This window comes from Caretta caretta, chromosome 26 (genome assembly GCF_965140235.1).
Source record: "Caretta caretta isolate rCarCar2 chromosome 26, rCarCar1.hap1, whole genome shotgun sequence".
In the NCBI taxonomy this organism is placed as follows: domain Eukaryota; kingdom Metazoa; phylum Chordata; order Testudines; family Cheloniidae; genus Caretta; species Caretta caretta.
In genome coordinates, this window is record NC_134231.1 from 3,204,572 (window position 1) to 3,223,949 (window position 19,378).

Genomic DNA, 19,378 nt, shown 5'->3' on the forward strand with positions numbered 1-19,378 from the left:
TTGTTGTTTTTGTGGATACAGACTAACACGGCTACCCCTCTGATACTTGATACTCTCTTAGGGAGACGTACCTGGTGGAGTAATGGGTCTTTGGACTCAGTGAAACGAAGAGGAGTTTTGTTGAGCGAGGATTGAGCACGGAAGGTGAAATTCACCTCACACAAGGCCTATGCACCATTTAAGTCCCATTTAAGCCCTATTTTGAGTTCTTCAGTGGTGCATAGGCCTTGTGGCTAGCCCTCTGCAAAGAGCGAATTCCACCCAGGCAGATTAAGGAATTCAGGACTTGGCCCTGTCAAAGAGAGTTCCACCAGTATTTCTCACATGCTCGCGCACCAGTTCAACCAATAAAATATGGCTGCCTTGTACTCCAAGCTCAAGTTTTTTGTTAATCCACTGCATACCTGTTTAACTCAAATCCCCATGCAGTAATTAAATAGTTTTTTTAAATGGATCATTACAATGTGATTTATGACATTTGCGTAATTGTCAGAATTACTGTAGGTAATTAAAATACAACATGCATGCTGCCAGAGACTTCAGTCACTCTCAGCACCCTGATTAAAAATCAGGAGATGACCAAATTAGAAATAGATTGGTTTGCACAAGTTCACAGGGAAAACTAATTACGAAACTTATCCTTATGCATTCAGAACTCACACAGTCAGGCATGCACAGTCTTAAAGCGATAATACTATTGTACAATGTGAAATGGAGTGCGCAGTATATGGGTGGGAACACCTCTCATTACACAGTGCAATGCAACTTCATTTTGCAAAGTAAGCATATGCCCCAAACCCTTTGGAAAGCTTGATAATGGACATGAGAGACGGGAATGAAGAGGCGTAGGGGAGAGAGAAAGACTATGATTTCACACGAGATTTGAAAAGAGGTAGGAAAATGAAGGGAGTAGCAGAAGTTGCAGAGAAGAAGGCTCTCTCACCAACAGTGGCAAGCTGGAGAGAAAGAAACAGAGCGAAGAGAGTGGCTAACGGAGCTGAGAGAGATGAAGTCTGTGAGGTTAGCTGGAATAAGTTCATAAGCATCTTTAAAAACAAGGAAGGGAGATTTGTACTGGACTGTGAAAAGCATGAATAAACAAGGAAGTCAGCAGACAGCAGGGGTTGAAATGGCACTAAAGCTGGCTGGGAATTTTTTGGCAAACTGTTTTTGCATCAAAATATGTTGATTCATCAGAACTGAAACTGTTTGTGGGAAAGGGTTTGTTTTGATTAATTTCTTGACTAGAAAATTTTTTGGGAAAAAAAGTTTAGAAAAATTGTTGAAAAGTCCAGTTTTTGACATTTTTGAAACAAAAAAAATTCAACTTCACAGTTCATGATGACTTTTCCTAGACAAAAGGGGCACGGAAAAGCATCCAAACTTTTCTTGTTTATCCAAACCCTCTTCGGTTGTGCTATGGCTTTAAACACCCCCTGATATTTCCATCAACAGAAAAACAAAGGGAAACTGAAACTTGTTTAACTTGTAAGTTAGGTTTTCCCCCTGACTGAAACACAGGCAGCTAAACTTTCCCAGAATCCCCGCTCCTTCAGGGCAAATGCCAGGTAGGGATCAAAAGCACACAGTGCAAGCTGACAAAAAGGATCTTGCTTATTGTAACAACACTTTCTCCACCTCTATCTATCTCCCTTTTCTTGAGAACACAGTTTTACACTTGTCCTTCATACAAATAACCCGAGGGTGAGAATTATTCAGAAGGCTTGTGTTTGACACCCCATCTGTTCATTTCTGACAGCGATATATAATGTAAGGCTATAAAAACTTGAAAAATAATGCAACATAAAAAGGGATTGACTCGGCTCCAAGAGGCCATAAACGGTAACAAATACCATTGTATGATTTATTTCATGCTGTAATCTTTACAGTAAGTCATCTTTCAGACATTTCCATGTGACAGGTTTTAATAATATTAATGCCCAGAGCAATCCAAATCATCGCCAATAGACATATTTATCAAGCTGCCAATCCAAGTAAATGAAATTCTATAAGCAATAATGTAACATGTTTAAAGGAAGCTAATAAAACAAGTCAGCAGAGAAATATTACTTCAAAGTATTCTCTCTCTAATCCGGCCCTGGATGTTATACAGCCAAAATGCAAATCTTTCCCCTATGTGATTTATTACTCCAAAAATACCAATGACCTTTTCACGAGCTCCTGCACAGCCCCTCACACACATTCATAAAGATCGTGATGCATTCTGCCAGATTAGCTGAATGCTGGAGTGCTTAGCATTATTGCTTTGTTTTGCCTTGCCTTTGGATTGAGATGTGATGGGTAGCATCAAAGAATAAGATCTTATGTCTTTAAGATTTATTAAAAACTGACAAGCCCTAACGTAGGCTTTGCAACTCAGCAGGTATTTATGAACAATTATCCAGATGCTAGATAAGTTTCAATTAAAGAGGAACTAAAATTTTGTTCTTTAACCTGGTTTTCCCTTTCATCTAATTCAGTTTTTATTAATCCTTTGTTTGGCTAAACGATCTCTCATCCAGGACAAAAAGGAGTCCGAGACAGCACAGTCAAGCATCAATGTGGGTTCTTATGCACAAACATTCTTTAGTACCAATCTAGAAACAAAGCAGGAATGAAAAACAAGAGTCAACAACTCAGCAAAAAATACACCATTAAATTTGTCATGCCTATAGGCAAGAACATGTGGAAAAACCATGTCTAGTAAAGGAAATGTATTGATGGAAAGACTCATAAGTGTCTCAGGATCCTAACAGGTTTTCAGTCTTTTACTTATAGCCCAGCTTTATAGAATTTCTTTTGTGAAATGGTACCAGTTAAGTCAATTTCCTGGATATAAAGACCCACTTCTTGGTGATCAATTTTGGGTGGAAAAATGTGTGCGTATTTGAGTTTTGTACGTGTAGTTTGAGAGAAGAAATCTTTAATCAGAGCTTTGCATGCAGCCAAAAATCTATGCAAGACCTGGGCCTGGTGGGTGTTTGAAGTCTAGTAACCCTGCCCATTTCCCTCCAACTGGACCTCCTTGAAATTTTCTGAATTTCAGGTTCTTGATAAAATTTTTAATTGAAAATACATTTTTTGACAAAGAACCCTCTCCCGAATAAATATAGAGCTAGTGAAAACTTTTTGAGCAGTGAAAAAGTTTGCTGATTTTGACATTTCAAAAGTTCTGAAACACTATTAAAATATTTTGAAAATTCCTAATTTTTTTTTCATACCTACTCTACCTTCTCTCTCACTCACTCCTTAGCTGGAGTCTATTTCAGTGGTATATGAGCACCTTTTTTTATGGGATGCTTAAAACTATGTGTCTTAAAAGTCCCCAAGTCCCTGCAACCTTCCTAAACAAGGGATCATGTGATCTCTAAGTTCTTGTCTACAGTAGGGAATAGAGCCATTTGTAACTGAACTGGTTTAAGCATGAACAGTTAAGTAGATCTACACTAACTAGAATGAATTGGTTTAAGACCCTTTGCATATTCCTTCATCCACAACAGCACTGTCCCTAAATCATTTTCAACTGCAATGCCCTCTTGGCATCTATCCTAAAGTTCTCACCATACCTCCCAGAAGAGGTGCTTCTTGAAGATTTTGAACAGTCTCTGGTACACAATGTGAATCAATGTAGTTCATCTGTGTCCCTATATGTACTGCAATGGTTCAAGAGGAAGTCGCTTCTAATGCTGCAGCAGCAGAGCATACTCCAAATGGTATTAAGCCAGTATGGAAAACTTTGGAGCACTTCTGTGCATTAACACAAGGGCTGGGAGCTGGGCTCCTAAATTTCCATAGATCCTCTTTTAAAATCCCAATGGAGGTGCAAAGGGTCCCTAGTTCAATGACATTTCAATTTGTCAGGAAGGGTTTTGGTGCAGGGCTCAAGCCAGGGAGACAAATTCTACTGCTTAGTGATCAGGGCAATGGCCTGGGATGTGGGAGACCCATGCTTAAATCCTTGCTTTGCTGCATTTGGGGTGCAGAGAAGGGATATAAACATGGGCTGTGCACATTGCAGGCCACTGCTCTAACCTAACCTCTGTGCTATGGAGTGTGATAGTCATCCTTTCACTAGACAGCCCAGGATGGAAACGCTCAGGTGTGTTCACTCAATTCCACTGTTGCAAAGACATTCACAAGGTTTTGTTTCATTTCAGTGCAGAAAAAAAACAAATTCTGAAACCTGGAGAGAGACTTTAAGGATGTCCGGGGTGAGTTCACCTGGTAGTACCCCTGCAAAGGAGGCAGCCACACCTGTAGGGGGTGGTTTGCTTGCAATTGGTCCTGGCCACTCACTCAGCTCTCACTAGTGGCTCCAAGTAGCTGCATGTACACTGCAGTGTCACACCCTGATACTTTACCTCAGCTGGCATGCTGAACCTAGTGAGAGGAGTCAGTGGTGGCAACCGCTTAGGAAGGGCATGCCTGGCCCTCCAAGGAGTCAGGGTCAAACACGTGTGGAATATTAGACAATAGAAACTGAATGAAGAACGGAAAAGACTTCATTTGGCCCCATCGTTATTGCTGAGAATACAGACGTGAACCAAAGAAGGAGAGAAGAAAGTTACCGGAGCACGGAATTGTTGTGCTCCTGACAACTCCATCTAGGAGAGTGTGTCTTCACTTTGTGAGCTTGGGCCCATCACTTCCCCGCTCTGTGAGCCCCTTCCTTTGGGCTTGACTTCACTACAGAGCCTTCGCTGGCATAGCTATGCCAGCAGATCCCGCTAGTGAAGACGCAGCTTAAGCAGACAGAAGAAGTTCTTCTCCCAGCATGATGACACCACCTCCAAGAACAACATTAGCTAAGATGTCAGAAGCACTCTTCTGTTGACATAGCTGTGTTTACACCAGCGGTTTTGTCAGCATTGCTCTGTTGGCTAGGGGTATGCTTTTTTCCCATTGACAGATGACATAGCTATGCCAGCAAAACTTTGTCGCATAGTCTGAGACTTTGGCTGTCTTCTCCATTTAGACTGTGAGCTCTTTTAGAAAGGGACTGTCTCTTACTGTGTGTGTACACAGTGCCTCCTGATCTCAATAGGAGTCTCTAGGCACTATTATAATGCCTATAATAAGTACTACTACTGCTATCTGTAACATTATAAAATGTCCTCCCATAGGAAGCAGTGGAAGTCCAATCCCTGGTGGCATTTAAATCTAGACATCCGAAAACCTTGTGTAGGGTACAGTGATGCCTTGGCTAGAAGGGACATCATTGCCTCTTTTGTGATTTGATGGTGAGGGAGAACCTTGATGGGGAAGGGAATTATGTATTTGCATATTTGGCTGCATCTTCAGGGAATTACAGTACATCTGCTAGTAACATTTGTGTTCCTTTTTGTTAAGCGGCAGCAAAGATCTCAGGGAAAAATAAATAAATAAGAAATACCTAATCCCCAAGGTGTAATGCCAGAATATGGAAACTCACTTCTCTTGAATACCTCCCTCTGGCATAATTGACTTTTCATGCACATTTTAATAATGATATTTCAGCAGGTGGTGAGGGCTCTTTTTGTGTGTGTAAATTATGTTGTGGGATGTAAGGGGAAAAGAGACGTGTTATAAATTAATTGTGTTTTCATTTATATTTAACGAGTCAGCACAGTCTAACGGCGCGTGTGTATGTGTTTACTATGCAGTTCCAATATTTACAACTGACCTAACTGGTGGTAGAACAGGAGCAATGAACAACGTTTTATCGTTCTGATCCTATGTAAGTGCTGGGGACAGCTGCCGAGCTGCAAAGCTACCCAGAGGAGACCTTGGAGTTTTTTTTATGCCAATGCTTGTCTTTGCTGTCAAAACAGAGAAAAGGATTGTGTTGTTCATGAGCTCTTAACAGACTTAGATCTCAAGCCTTTGTAGAAGGAAGGTGACAAACGTGTGACGATATCTGATTAAAATATGACCATGTAGATCATTGTTGCTACCACTGTTATATAATTGCAACAGATCTTATACAAAGTGTGTCTAGTAAGGTGTCAGCAGAAAAGTTATGATTTGCTGAAAATTATTATAGTGTCACCGTGCGTCTCTCAGGGTCACAACGAAGAATACCAAATTCAGGACAAACTGCTGAGAAATAGGATAGACACACCCCAAAACTGGTGGTTATTCTCCCATCAGATATACCAAACCAGCAACAAAAGTAAACTTCTGTTTCACCACACTGGCTAACAAGAAGTCAGGAAAGCAGTCTCCTTAGGCATTCCAGTCCTGGATTCAACATCCAGACACTAGACTTAAAGATGCATGGTTATTTATTTCATCAAACAAAAGGATTCTTCTGATCCCAAAGGACCAGCCACATATCCAGGTCAATATATAACTCAGATCTTTCCCAATAATCACACTGTTGCCAATCTTTTAGTATCTAAAATCTAAAGGTTTATTTATAAAAGAAAGAAAGAAAGAAAGAAAGAAAGAAAGAAAGAAAGAAAGAAAAAGAGTTGAAATTGGTTAAAGGAATCAAATACATATAGTAATTACAAAGTTCTTGGTTCAGGCTTGTAGCAGTGATGGAATAAACTGCTGGTTTGTTAAGTCTCTCAGTGCTTCCAAATCATTGAAAGGTCCTTGATCCCTTGGTTAGAATGCTCCCATTAGTGTAAGTCCATAGTCCAGAGGTTTGAGCAGGAAAGAGGCAAAATGGAGGTGTTTCCAGGGACTTTTATAGCTTCTCTCAAGTGAAGGAAAACCCATTGTTCTCACTGTGGAAAATTGCAGGTGACAAGATGGTGTTTGGAGTCACATGGGCAAGTCACATGTCCATGCATGATTTTGCTTAGTCATAGCTGGAAAATCCATTAAGTGTAGATGGGCGTCTTCCATTGTGAGTTAAGTGTTCCTTAATGGGACATTCACTTGAATAGTTCCTTCACAATGTGCTGGCTAAATACCTTGTGGGTGCTACCCAGAAGCAAACAATTGAAATACAGGTATAGAGCCAATGCTCATAATTTCAGATACAAAAATGATACATGCATAATCATTGCATAATCATATTCAGCAAATCATAACTTTTCTATTGACACCTTACTTGACACACTTTATATCAGATTTGTTGCAATTATATAACAGTGGTAACAACAATGATCTACATGGTCATATTTTAATAAGATGTTGGTTGTGTGTTCCTCCCCAGCCAGGATCTTGTGTACTCCCCGCAAGTCCTTGTATAACAACTCTGGCCAAAATGTGCTTCATCCCCCTCTAGAGCATGATTCATCACAGTATAACAGCCTACTACTGCTGCCAGCTAAGTATCAGATAGTGATTCCCCTTACTTGGCTGAGTAGCACCTTACACCATAAGCAGTCCCACTGAAGGTCAGTAGGGCTGCTTGTGAAGGTAAGTACTATTCAATGTGAATAAGAGTATCTATCTTAAATGGAGTGACTCCTTTAGTCCCTGTAGGAGAGGTCTCTAGTGTGGTACCCAGGTTCAAACTCTTCTGATGACCATATATCCAGTGGAGACAGCTGGAGGAATTTAGATTGTGAAACCTGGGAAGGTCTCCCCTGGTGGTACTGCCATCACTTTGGTTAGCAGACTGATTTAGGCTGGCGCTTAGGTTAGACAAGTGGGACTGCTGTCAGGGGGTTCTCTGGGATTCAAGGCCATTCAACTTTATATCATCCTTTTCCCATGCTGCACTATCGTCCAGATTTGCTAAACCTTCCAGGCATGCAAGGTGCTGAGCACCTTTTTGTCAGGTGCTGAGTTCAGAATGCCTCGCATCTTGCAGAATTGAGCCCTTCGAGGAGAGTATGGGTTGATGGACTGAGAAGCTGGATGTGTGTAAGGTTGAATTGAGCTTCTATGAGGCCATTCAATTAATCAAGGCAGGGAGGAGCCATTAAACCATCCATTGCAATCAAAACCAGTAGCAATGCCACAAGAAGTAGTACGTGCAAAGGGTTTTTAATTGCATCCTAAAAGAAAACACCCTGCCATTCTCATCTCTCACACAAATATTCACTGCAGCTGCAATACCAAGAAGAGTTCTGAACTTCTTACCTGGCAGTGATACCTGTAACAGGAAGAACCCCAAGAGACCTCGACTTTGCTGGCTCTTGGTCTGGAAGGTACAGTGTTTCTTGAGGAATCCTCAGCTTCTCTGAAAACAAAGGTAGTGAAAAGGAACTTGCCTTTCTTTATATATCGTTTGGTTGTATTTCTATGCGGATTGCAAGTGGCCACCGCGCCATAGGAGAGTTCTGCGGGGGCTTAAAAAATGCTTGACAATGGGGCTTAGGTAATTGCTTAGCCAAACAATCACACAGCTAATAAAGCACAGTATTATATTATGGTGCATATGTATAGTATGTACATGATAGCCTTATACATGACTAATACTACATATGACTCATGGTTTCATTCCAAAGGGCTGTTCAAATAAATCTTTTTGTTTGCGTTTTTTAGAGGACTCATATAAACCAAAAAAATAAAAGTAAAACTCACTCAAAACTGCCAACTTTTGCCCCCCCAAAACAGGTGACCCTCCCATTTATCCTTTGGTAATGCAAACTCCAAGCTATATACCATTGGGTTAAATCAGACTTTTCCAGTGTCTTTGGTACTTGTCTTATTCAGTGAAAGGTGAATACCTTTACCATGCACTAAGGGCTTGTTTGCGTGGGGACACTCAGGAAAAGTAACCCAAATTAACAAAGGTGTGAATTTAAAGTTGATTTGTTAAACCCTGTGTGGACGTGCTCGTTCAGAATTAAAGGGGCCTTAACTCAGTGCTTGTCTATACCGTAACTCAGTGTGAATGGTGGGAGTATGAATTGCAGAACACACAAAAGTGTTGCACTCTAACTGCTTCATGTGAATGCTGCTGATGTGAACTAAAAGGCACATTGTTTGTGATAATAAAGTCCTGTCTGAAAGAGGACTGCATTAACTGGTAGCTATGGGATATTGGCCATGTAGATGGCTGTCATGTGCATACTATATGCTATAGTATAGTTTGAAGGAGGACTATGTTAACATGAACAAGGTACCTTTCAGTTCGCCCCAACTGTATCCACCTGGAGCAGTTAGCGCACAGCTCTGCAGTGCACTCTGCCATTCATACCCCTGCAATTCACACTAGGGAGCTGTGTAGACATAGCCTGCTCAGTTTAGTTTAATTCACTTCCAAGGTGAAATAAAATCAACCAATTTAAGGCCACTTTATCATTCTGATTCAGACTGTCCACATGGATTTAATTTAGATTTAGATTTAGTTCAACTAATCCATTTTACAAACTAATTCGGATTAACTTTCTTGAGGCCTGCTCTACACTAAAAAGTTATACCTGCATAGTTATAACGGTCAGGGGTGTGAACAAAACCACACCCCAGACTGACATCACTATACCAACATAATTCGCATTGTAAACACAACTATCTCTATGAAAGATGACTTCCGTCAGCACAGCTAACTTCATTTGCACCAACAGAAAAAACTTAAATTAGGCCAGTATAATCTCTGTGTAGACATATCTTCACTGTCCCCATGTAGACAAGCCGTTAGGTCCTATGGTATAACACACACTTGCACAGCCTGTTATGCCTTGGTGTTCAATTGCATTTTGTGGAAAGAGAGTGGGGGATGCTCTTTATGTGAGTTATGCTTAGATTAGAGAAAGAGCTCTAGACAATCTCTTCCACATGATTAGAAATAAAAGTCATAGAGGGAAGAGTGAATCTGTCTTAGGTACTTAAATGGACCCCATTACTGACTCAACTGTCTGAAAATCTCACAATCTTGAACCTTTTTATCCTCAGAGCACTCTGTGAAAAAGGGAAGTGCTATTATGTCCATTTTACAGATGGAGAAGTGAGTCACCGAGAGAGCAAGTGAATTGCCCAGTGTCACACAGGGAGTCGGCAGCTGATCAGGGAAATGAACCTAGGCCTCTCAAGTCACAGACTAGCACCCTAACCACTGTAGTATCATTTCTCTGAATAAACTGATGTTCCATCTAATCCTGTCTTGGCCAAATTCTGACGTCCTTCCTGTTGAGTAACAACTGTGCAAAGGTCTCAGGATTTGGCCCACTGATTCTCAGATTCTCTGTCTTGCCATCTGCCTTTCCACTCTGCATTCCTATCACTATCGGAGCCTGACAGGAGGCTCAGCAAAGATCTCTACATTACATGTGTCCAAACATGTCCATACATGTGTGTATGTGGGTGGAACTTGGACTGGAGAAGCATTCAGACCCACATATCTCTTCATCGCACTGTCTGACAGGGGAACCTATCACACCATTTATCTCCTTTGGATGTTGTAACTCTTCCCAGACTGTTCTAATCCAGCTAAAAGGTCTCATGAGTTGAAACATACACCTGGCAGAAAAGGGACATCTTTTTGCATGGGCCATTTGTCAACTTTAATAAGCAGCAATTGACCACACAGGTGTGTTAGAAGCAGGTGCATTTACTCCTGGTAACAAGATAGCTCTACCTGCCATTCTACCAGCCTCTATTTACTTACAGTGTCCTGTCTCAGTTTATCCAAGTGACTGATGTTTCCTTATCTGGGGATTTGTTCTCTGGGAGGTGGGTGGGAAAGAAAACAGCTCTCTGAGGGCACAGCATGCAGCTGTCAGCCTTTACAGGAGATCAGGCTTAATAAAAGTATGGTAAGCCAAGACAGATATGGTATATAAAATGTAAAACCAGCCTAACTAGCTTCAGGAGAAACAATCATCTGAGAAACCTCTGAGTTTGAGGAAGGATGGTCTTCAGGTTAAGGCATTTGACTGTAAATCAGGTGATCTGGGTTAAATTGCTGGCTTTGCCACAGACTCCCCATGTAATTCACATAAGGCCAGATTCTCAACTGAGATAAATCAGGGCCCTTGACTTTCAAGGTGCTAAGGCTGAATTTTGTCCTCTAAGAGTTTGAGCTGCGATTTTCAAAAATGCCTGAAGGCCTCCCTTAGGCACCAAGGGATTTTTGAAAATCTTATCAGGTGCCCATCTACATCAGCAGGTGACAAAATGCACCTAAAAATCTGGTCCTAAGTAGTTTATGAGCACAAGACCCATTAGCTTAAGTTACTTAGGGATTACCTACATGTGGAAATTTACTGGTACATACAAGTATAACTATAGCTGTAGAAACAATGAGGAGTCCTTGTGGCACCTTAGAGACTAACAAATTTATTTGGACATAAGCTTTCGTGGGCTAGAACCCAAGTTTATGCCCAAATAAATTTGTTAGTCTCTAAGGTGCCACAGGGACTCCTTATTGTTTTTGCTGATACAGACTAACATGCTACCACTCTGAAACCTATAGCTGTAGATTCAACTATAGTGAGATAATTATTGCAATGCTGATAAATTTCCTGGTGTAGACAAGCTCTAGGCATGTTTGAAAATCTCAGGCCTCGTCTAAATTTAGGAGGGTTTGCCAGCATAGATATACTAGTAGATCTATATTGACCACACCTCCCAGTGGAGACAAAGCTTATACCAGCAAAATAATTTGTTTGCTGGGACAACTTAAACTAGTTCTCCAAATGGAATAAGCTATACCAGAGAAAGAACTCTTGCCAACATAACTGTTTACACTAGGGATTTTGCCAGCATTGCTATGTTGGTTGGCATGCTATTTTTTTCACATCCCTAGCTATGCCAACATAGCTATTACAGTAAAACTTTCTAGCGTGGACCAGGTCTCACAACCGCTTGAGATGTACATGGTCTCAAGATAGAGGCTTCAGGCTGGCTCCCTTCTTAAAAATACCATGGCAGCCCCAGATGGGGAAAGGTTATGTTTTATTACCAATAGCTATTGGCAAGATTTAGGCATTTTGGGGCTAGGGCAGGGGCTAGCCCTTGTCTCTGATTTTAACAGATTGCCCTGGCTTTTCACAGCCATGCGTACTTCAGTTAAATGCTGACACTGTATGTGATGCACAGTGGGAAAGCTTTTGGCTGCTTTAACTGACGTTCAATTCTCTTAGGCTTCTGCATTAGTTTGGGGATTAATGAAAATGAATCAGATCCTTTGCTGGTGTAAAATCAGCCTAATTTCATTGAAAACAACAGAGAGAGGCTGATTTTACACCAGCTGGGGATCTGGCTCACGATTCCTTATCTCACTTCAGCTGACAGTGGAACTAGAGGCAGCCAGGACGTTATGTACTGATTAAGCCGCATTACTTCTTTTGTCACAGACCAAAGCACTTCTTTTTATGCAGTGTTTTGCTCTGATACATCCAAAATGCTAGGGAGAACTGACAGCAAGTTCTTACATCTGGCAATACTTTCGATCCCTCTGAAGCAACTGTTTCCCTGCAGTCTATCTGGTGAAGAACTGTAAACAATTGTTTTTTATCAGGCTACATTTATACTAAAATCCCACCTTGCCTTTTCATCCAACCACCTTAAATTGCATAGGAAGGAAAAGGTAAAGCCATCAGGTGTGAGAGCTCTTACAGTGTCAATGTCTGTCCATGTGTCTCTTGATGACTCTTTTTGAGATGTCTTTGTATTATACAGAAACCTCTGTTCTGGGAATCAACTGGTTTTGGGGGACCTTGGTTGCATCTATTTTAATAAGTATGTGGAACTGAAAAATGGGCTATGATTTCTCTTTATAAATGACATTCCTACATGGAATCCTCCAGGTGTCAGCATGCTTGTGTTTGTTCACATGGCCTGTTTTGCTGAGCATTCTCTATGAATGAGTTTTTCCTTTATCTCAGCCCTGTGTACTTCAGCCAGATATTTAATAATGGGGCTCGGCTGCCATCTACTGCTGAAAGGAGATTTAATTTAAAATATATATTTTGTGTGTGAGAATTTGCTGAGTGCTGATGAAAGATACCTGATTGACAGCTTTGTACAGCAAAAGTCCTATATCCAGGGCACAGACACAGTGCCTGAGAATTTCAAAACAGTCTAGATTTATATACACATTCTTCAGTAAAACTAGGAGATTTAGACACAACTCTTCCATTAGACTGCTTTTGAAAATTTCAGCCAGTATTTGTAGCTGCCGGGCATGGTGCTCCAGCGGGCCACCACAACGGACCTCAACATTATTCTGAGGAGAACACTTTATGGGAATAGGAGCGTATCACAGTTCCATGGCCTTTCTGTTCATGCTGGTATAACACAAGTTGTGCTCTAGTTAAACACAAGTTATTGAGCTCAATATAGAGATAAGTGGGTGAATTTTAATGGCCAGTTATGTAAAGAAGGTCAGATTAGATGATGTAATGGTACTTTCTAGTCTTGAACTCCATGAATCTATGAAGCAAGAAGGATGTTAATTAGTAATGACCAAAGTGATGTACATTTTGGTGTGGACATGTATCCACTAAGGAATGAACTGAGATCCATCAAGTCATTCATGTAAGCCAATGAAGAACCAATGGACTGAAGCAATTTGCACTTACTACCGGGGGTAGATTTCAGCAGGCGACTTAGTACTGAAAGGCTGTAGGTCCCATTTCCAGTCCCAGGGAATTTGGGGTAGGATGGGAATGAGCCATTCCACGGTTGCATTGACATTATCGTGAATAGGAGTTTTTCCCATCCAATCTATGCTTTCCCAATTTTTATCCTAAACTCCTTAAATCTTATAATACATCCTTGCTCAACCTCAAATACATCTTTTCTGCCTTCATTATTATTATTTCCTAGTCTTATGATGATAATATCTTATATATAGAGTAATATCCTGACCTCCTTACTCACTGTCATACTCGACTTTTATTTAGGGTAATTCCCACGGACTTTAATGAGAGTTTTGCCTGAGCAGGAATTGAGTACAAACTGAGTAAGGACTTCTGGGTTTATCCTGTAGCACCTTTCACACCAAAGCACCTCACAAACTATACGCATACAGCACCAATGAGATGCGATTGCCCCAGACTCCAGTTCTGAAGTTAAAGAGCAGCAGCCCATGCAAGCATGACAATGAGCATAGGGGAAATTCTGGCCAAGGAGATGTGGCTCTTATAAAAATGCAGCAGGAACCTTTACTGTCCAGTCAGAGTAGATGGGATCTAAAAGTCTTCTGAGAACTTGTCTGAAAGATCTGCACTCAATAAATTGTGTGCAATTCAGTTTCAATCTTTCAGAATGATAAAGGGTTATGTTCAAACCTATGTTTTCACAGACAGAATAAAGAAGAGGATGATTCAGTAACCTAAGAATCAGGTAGGAACTAGCTAGCTGCTTCCTATTTCCTCTAACTGAAACCCAGTCTGAACAGAACATTACCTGAAAAGGATCTTGTCCAAGATTTCCTTCTGCAGTGACATATTTTAATCAGCTCCGGATTATCAATATCACTATGGCAGGCTTTACAGTAAAAATGAGCCCTGGGCAACAAAAGCAAATCAGGAGAAATTGGATTAAATTTAGCGGAGTGGAGGAATAGGTCCAAATGCATTTGTTAACTCTTGAAAGCTCTACTCATCTAGAACTTTTTACTATAGGATAGTACAGAAAGTTACCTTTTGACTTCCACTTTGGATTTGGCAATAAAAAAGCCCATTGTGTTTCGATGGAGCTTTATCTGTGCAGATGGGTTGACCAGGAGGCTATTGGAAAACAGTTTGGAAACAAACAAACAAACAAACAAAGGCAAATTACCATTCACAGATTCCAAGGCCAAAAGGGATCATTTTGATAATCTAATCTGACTTCCTGTATCACACAGGCCATAGCACTTCCCAAAATAATTCCTAGAGTGGATCTTTTGGAAAAATCAGCCAATCTTGATTTAAAAATTCTCCATGATGGAGAATCTACCACAAGCTTTGGTAAATTGTTCCAATCATCTGCATCTATTGGGTGAGGTTTTTTGGCCAGTGTTCTGCAAGGAGTCAGAGTAGATGGTCATAATGGCTCCTTCTTACCTTACAGTGTACGAGGCACTTATACACCACCCCACTATCATTGTTGTGTTCAAGTTTCACAATACCCCCATCATTAAGTGACGTGTTATTTGCCCCATTTTACAGATGGGGAACTGAGGCAGAGTGATTGACTTGCCTGTGGGCACATGGGGAGTCTGCGGAAGAGCCACGACTCAAACCCCAGTCTCCTGAGTCCCAATCTAATATCTTAATGACAAGACCAATCTTCACAGACTTACCGCAATATAATAACTGTTTTTTTAAAAAAATTAAAATGTTTTTAGATGTTTGTTAGATGGTTAAGTTTATAGGAAACTGACTCTTTTCATTCTCAAAACAATTTAAAAACATTTATTTTAATGTAATGGATAAATTCATAGTCTAGCCGCAGTTGCTGAATATTCCAGATAGATCCAGGTGCACCCACTGTGTAGCTGAGAATGCCAAGTACTTCCCATTAAAGCATGCTTGTTGTGCCGTTAAATGTATAAGGGATGTGCAGGTTCAATGCACCTGCTGCACTGCTAAACATACTATTACATCCCGGAAAAAGACACCTGAACATCCCAGGCACATTCAGAGAGCATGTACCTGCTTTGTTTCTATAAGTACTAGGTACAGCTAGGTAGAATCCCCCTGCAGTGTTACTAAATTTATCAGATACAGTTAGGCAGAGCTGCCCAGCTGCTGGATGTATCAGTGACATCCTAACATCCTACTGATTTCAACGCAGTTTTAATGGGTCTTGGCAGTACAGCTGGAGCAGGGAACAGCCATGTAAGGATTCATCTTTCACTTCCCACCCAGAAAGGAAGAGGACACCTCCCCATAGCTTCTCCTCTTTAGTTACTCAGTTACTAATCAACAAACAATTGATCCAGAAGAAAAAAATATTCCTTATTATTATTTTGTGGCAGCATCTAGAAGCCTCAGCCATGGACCAAGGCCCCCATTGTGGTAGGTTCTGTACCAACACAGAACAGAATGATGGTCTCTGCCCCAAAGAGTTTTCCCCCTTGTCATCTCTTTCTCATTCCCATTATTTCCCTACAGATGCCAGAAGCACCAGATTCACCCAGGGACTGACTTGCAGTAGAGCTGATCACCCACAACATTCACTGACTTCACAGCTGTGAGCATTCAGCACCTCTGGAAATCAGCCCTGTGGTATCTCTAGCAGTTTTCTCTCTCCTCTATCCCTTTGTTTTGTTGTCAGTGTTTCTTTTCATGTTCTCAGCAGTCTCCCCGAAACAGGCAGACACTTCATTTACAAAGGCAGAAAAAAGTAATTGCACTTAATAAACTGCTGTTTTCTGGATAATTTTGTAATGTTTTCTCAAATCTGTAGCATTGGCTCATTCTCCTTTTCTCAGCCAGTTTCAGCATCCCCATTAGGGTGTCTTGCATTTCATCATTAGAGCAGTTAGGGACTACTATCTGGCTCTGACCCAGATCAGCTTCAGCTTTGAGCAGATTCTGCTTTCAGCACTGACAGACTATACCTTTGTGACCAAACTTCATGGAGGTGAGGGACCTTGGCAATTTCTGAGGTTAAAACCTAGGGAAGTGTTTCTATTAGTGATGGAAAGAAATGGGCTCAGATTGAGCTGGGTCACCCGAAATCAAGGTGAAACATCTGCAGTTTACACATGAGATCCCAGTTAAGACCATGAAGTGAGGCCTAAACTGCTGAACACTTCCTGTTTTCATGAGCCCGTCTCTGTCCACGGTCATCATTGTCATGGCCCTGGTACCGTGGTCTTGTACTGGCTGGGAAAAGGGCCACTCTATCAGTCATTATTGTATAATTGTGCTACAGAGAGGAAGTCACATATTGATTCAGGGGACCTTCCCTCCTCCCTCAACACAAAGAAAACCACAACTCTCCTTGTGCCCGAACCTAAGAAGTGCTGCGTGCCGTCACCTGCTCTAAATCCAGCTGCAGATGAGAGTGCTCAGTAGCAGGGCTGGCTGCAAAAAATCCAGGTTACAAAATTTGTTTTCATTCCAAGGTGGAGTGAAACCAAAACCTTTTGCAATTCTTTGCAAAAACAGGAAAAAAAGAAAAAGAAAAAGAAAAAGAAAAAGAGAGACCTGTCCCAGAATAGTCAGCACAGTCAACTGGGATGTGGACCCCAGTTCTAATCCCTACCGTAGATAGGGTGACCAGATGTCCCGATTTTACAGGGACAGTCCCGATATTTGGGGCTCTATCTTATGTAGGAGCCTATGACCCTCCACCCCATGTCCTGATTTTTTACAGTTGCTGTCTAGTCACCCTAATTTTAGATCAGGAACTTGAGCCCAGGTCATATCCCAAGTGAGTCTCACGTAAGTCTTGCAACATAGCTTAAGTGGGATTGAAGGATACATCTACACTGGAAAAAAAACAACCCATGGCAGCAAGACTCAGAGGCTGGGTCTATAAACTTGGGCTGATGTGATGTCTCTAAAGATAGCCATGTTCCCTTTTGGGCTAGAGCTCAGGCTCTCAGATCCAACCCCCTCGTCGTGTTTCCAAGTTCAAGCTCCCGCCCGACCAGGAACACCTACTTGGCTACTTTTAACACTAAAGTGCAAGCTCCACAAGTCCAAGTCTGTAGACCTGAGCTTTTTGCCGTGGGTGTTTTTTTGCATTATAGACGTATCCTAAGTAGTTCATAGGCCTTGTGCTAGCTCTCCGTCCAGAGGCAAATTTCATCTGAAGTAGTTTGGGAATGATATTTCTTAGCTGAGTCCTTGTTAAAAGCAATGAACCAGCAGGTGAACAAGTCAGGTGAGTTAGCTAACTCTGAGCTATTGCCTGCTCTCAGGAAGGTCGCTGTCTTATATTCCATCCTGGGCCTGAGAAACATTTCTGCCAAAACCAATACATTTTAGTAAAACATTCATTTTCAACAAAATAGTGTTTTTCTCTGAACAAAAAAAATTCTTTGAAAATTTTTCAACCTGTCCTACTCAGCCCTTTGCAGGAAATGCTATGTCTTCCACTGAGGGCTCCCTGAGTTTGAACTGTTCAGAGGCTTTTAGAGCCACTTCCTCCCCAGTCTGTAATATCATGTAACATGTGATACAGTGTGGCCTCGTAGCTTGAGTACAAGGCTAGGACTGAGGTGATCCGGGTTCTATTCACAGCTCTGCTACTGGCCTGCAGAGTAACCTTGAGCATGTCACTTCACATCTCTGCCTCAGTTTACCCATCCATAAAATATGGATAATGACCCTGACCTCTGTCATAAAGTGTTTTGAGATCTGTGGATGAAAAATGGTGTATAAAATGGTGATATGCTATCAATTATTAGAACTGAGAGGGTGATGGGGAAGAGAGTCAGCGGGATCCATTCTTCTTTGGGGAATGGGCAGTCACTTCAGTACTGGAGTGGACAATGCAAATAGTAGTTCATTTGCCTCTTCTGCTGATCATCCTGGAGGTGAAGAGGAAACTAATCATATGGGGTGAAATTCATCCCTTTGCATTTGACCAGCCCAAAGACTAATCTCACTTATGTCTTCAAAATAGGGCTGAAATGGGGTGTATGCTATGTAAAGACCTTGTGCTAGCTCTCTGCCCAGGGACAAATTTCATCCAAAGGGGCTTGGGAATGGTTACTACATAGACAAGTTCTTGTTAAAAGAAATGGATCAGCAGCTTCTCTCGTCACCTGTCTTCATGAATGCCAGTTCTGAATTCAACTGCGAGCAGCACAAGATCCAACTTAACAAAGCAGAACCTGGGGAAAGAAAACAGGCCTGAAGTGGATTGGTTAAACTGCATTAAGTCCCTGTGTGAATACTTTTATTCAGAATTAGAGTGTCTTTATTCAGTTGATCTTAATTCACTTTAGAAATGAATTGAGTGAAATCAAATTAAGGCCCGAATAGCTCGTCTACATAGGGAATTATTCCAGAATAGCTATTCCTGATTAATTCCATGGGTGATGTTCTGGTTCTGAAATAAGAGCTTCCAGCACATGAAGTTAATCAGGAATAGTTAATTCGCTTTAAATTCACACCTTACCTTATTCTGGATTGACTTTCATGTGTAGACAAACCCTAAGAGGGAAGCAGGGAAGTAACACTGAATTCTGTTCTACCTACCGGCAAACGTCTGGAAAAGTCATGTTCACAAAATCATTGGAGAGCCAGTCAGTCATCACTTTGTAGTCATTGCCTTCAAAAAGGTTCCTGTTCCACAGGCCTTTTCTCTTCACCTAAGACAAATAACCATGGACCAAATGTTGTTTTGCGAAAGCTAGTGTAACAATGGGCTGCCTCTGGCCACATGATTATATATTGGTGCAGCAACCCTGACAGTTACTAGAATGCAGTGGCACCCATTGGCTACTGCAGCAGCCACATAAGCAGCCCTTAGAATAATGAGCCAAGTTAAACCATAAGTGATCTGGACACTTCACACTAATACATCAATTGAGGCTGCCTGTTTAGCAGGACTGAAAATGGAGAAAGTCACATAATGACGAAAACATACAAAGGAGTCC

The 19,378-nt window shown here is 41.3% G+C and overlaps 1 protein-coding gene across 1 annotated transcript in view; it reads right to left on the reverse strand.

The window, feature by feature from the left end:
- Positions 1-19,378, reverse strand: part of KCNU1 (potassium calcium-activated channel subfamily U member 1) — an 80,701-nt gene that overhangs the window by 36,585 nt on the left and 24,738 nt on the right. The window contains exons 15-20 of the mRNA XM_048829301.2: positions 18,978-19,090; positions 18,542-18,610; positions 14,475-14,561; positions 14,239-14,339; positions 9,736-9,786; positions 8,023-8,122 (exon numbers count right to left, since the gene is read on the reverse strand). Of these exons, the coding sequence (XP_048685258.2) occupies positions 8,023-8,122; positions 9,736-9,786; positions 14,239-14,339; positions 14,475-14,561; positions 18,542-18,610; positions 18,978-19,090 (521 nt within the window). The remainder of the gene's footprint in view (positions 1-8,022; positions 8,123-9,735; positions 9,787-14,238; positions 14,340-14,474; positions 14,562-18,541; positions 18,611-18,977; positions 19,091-19,378) is intronic.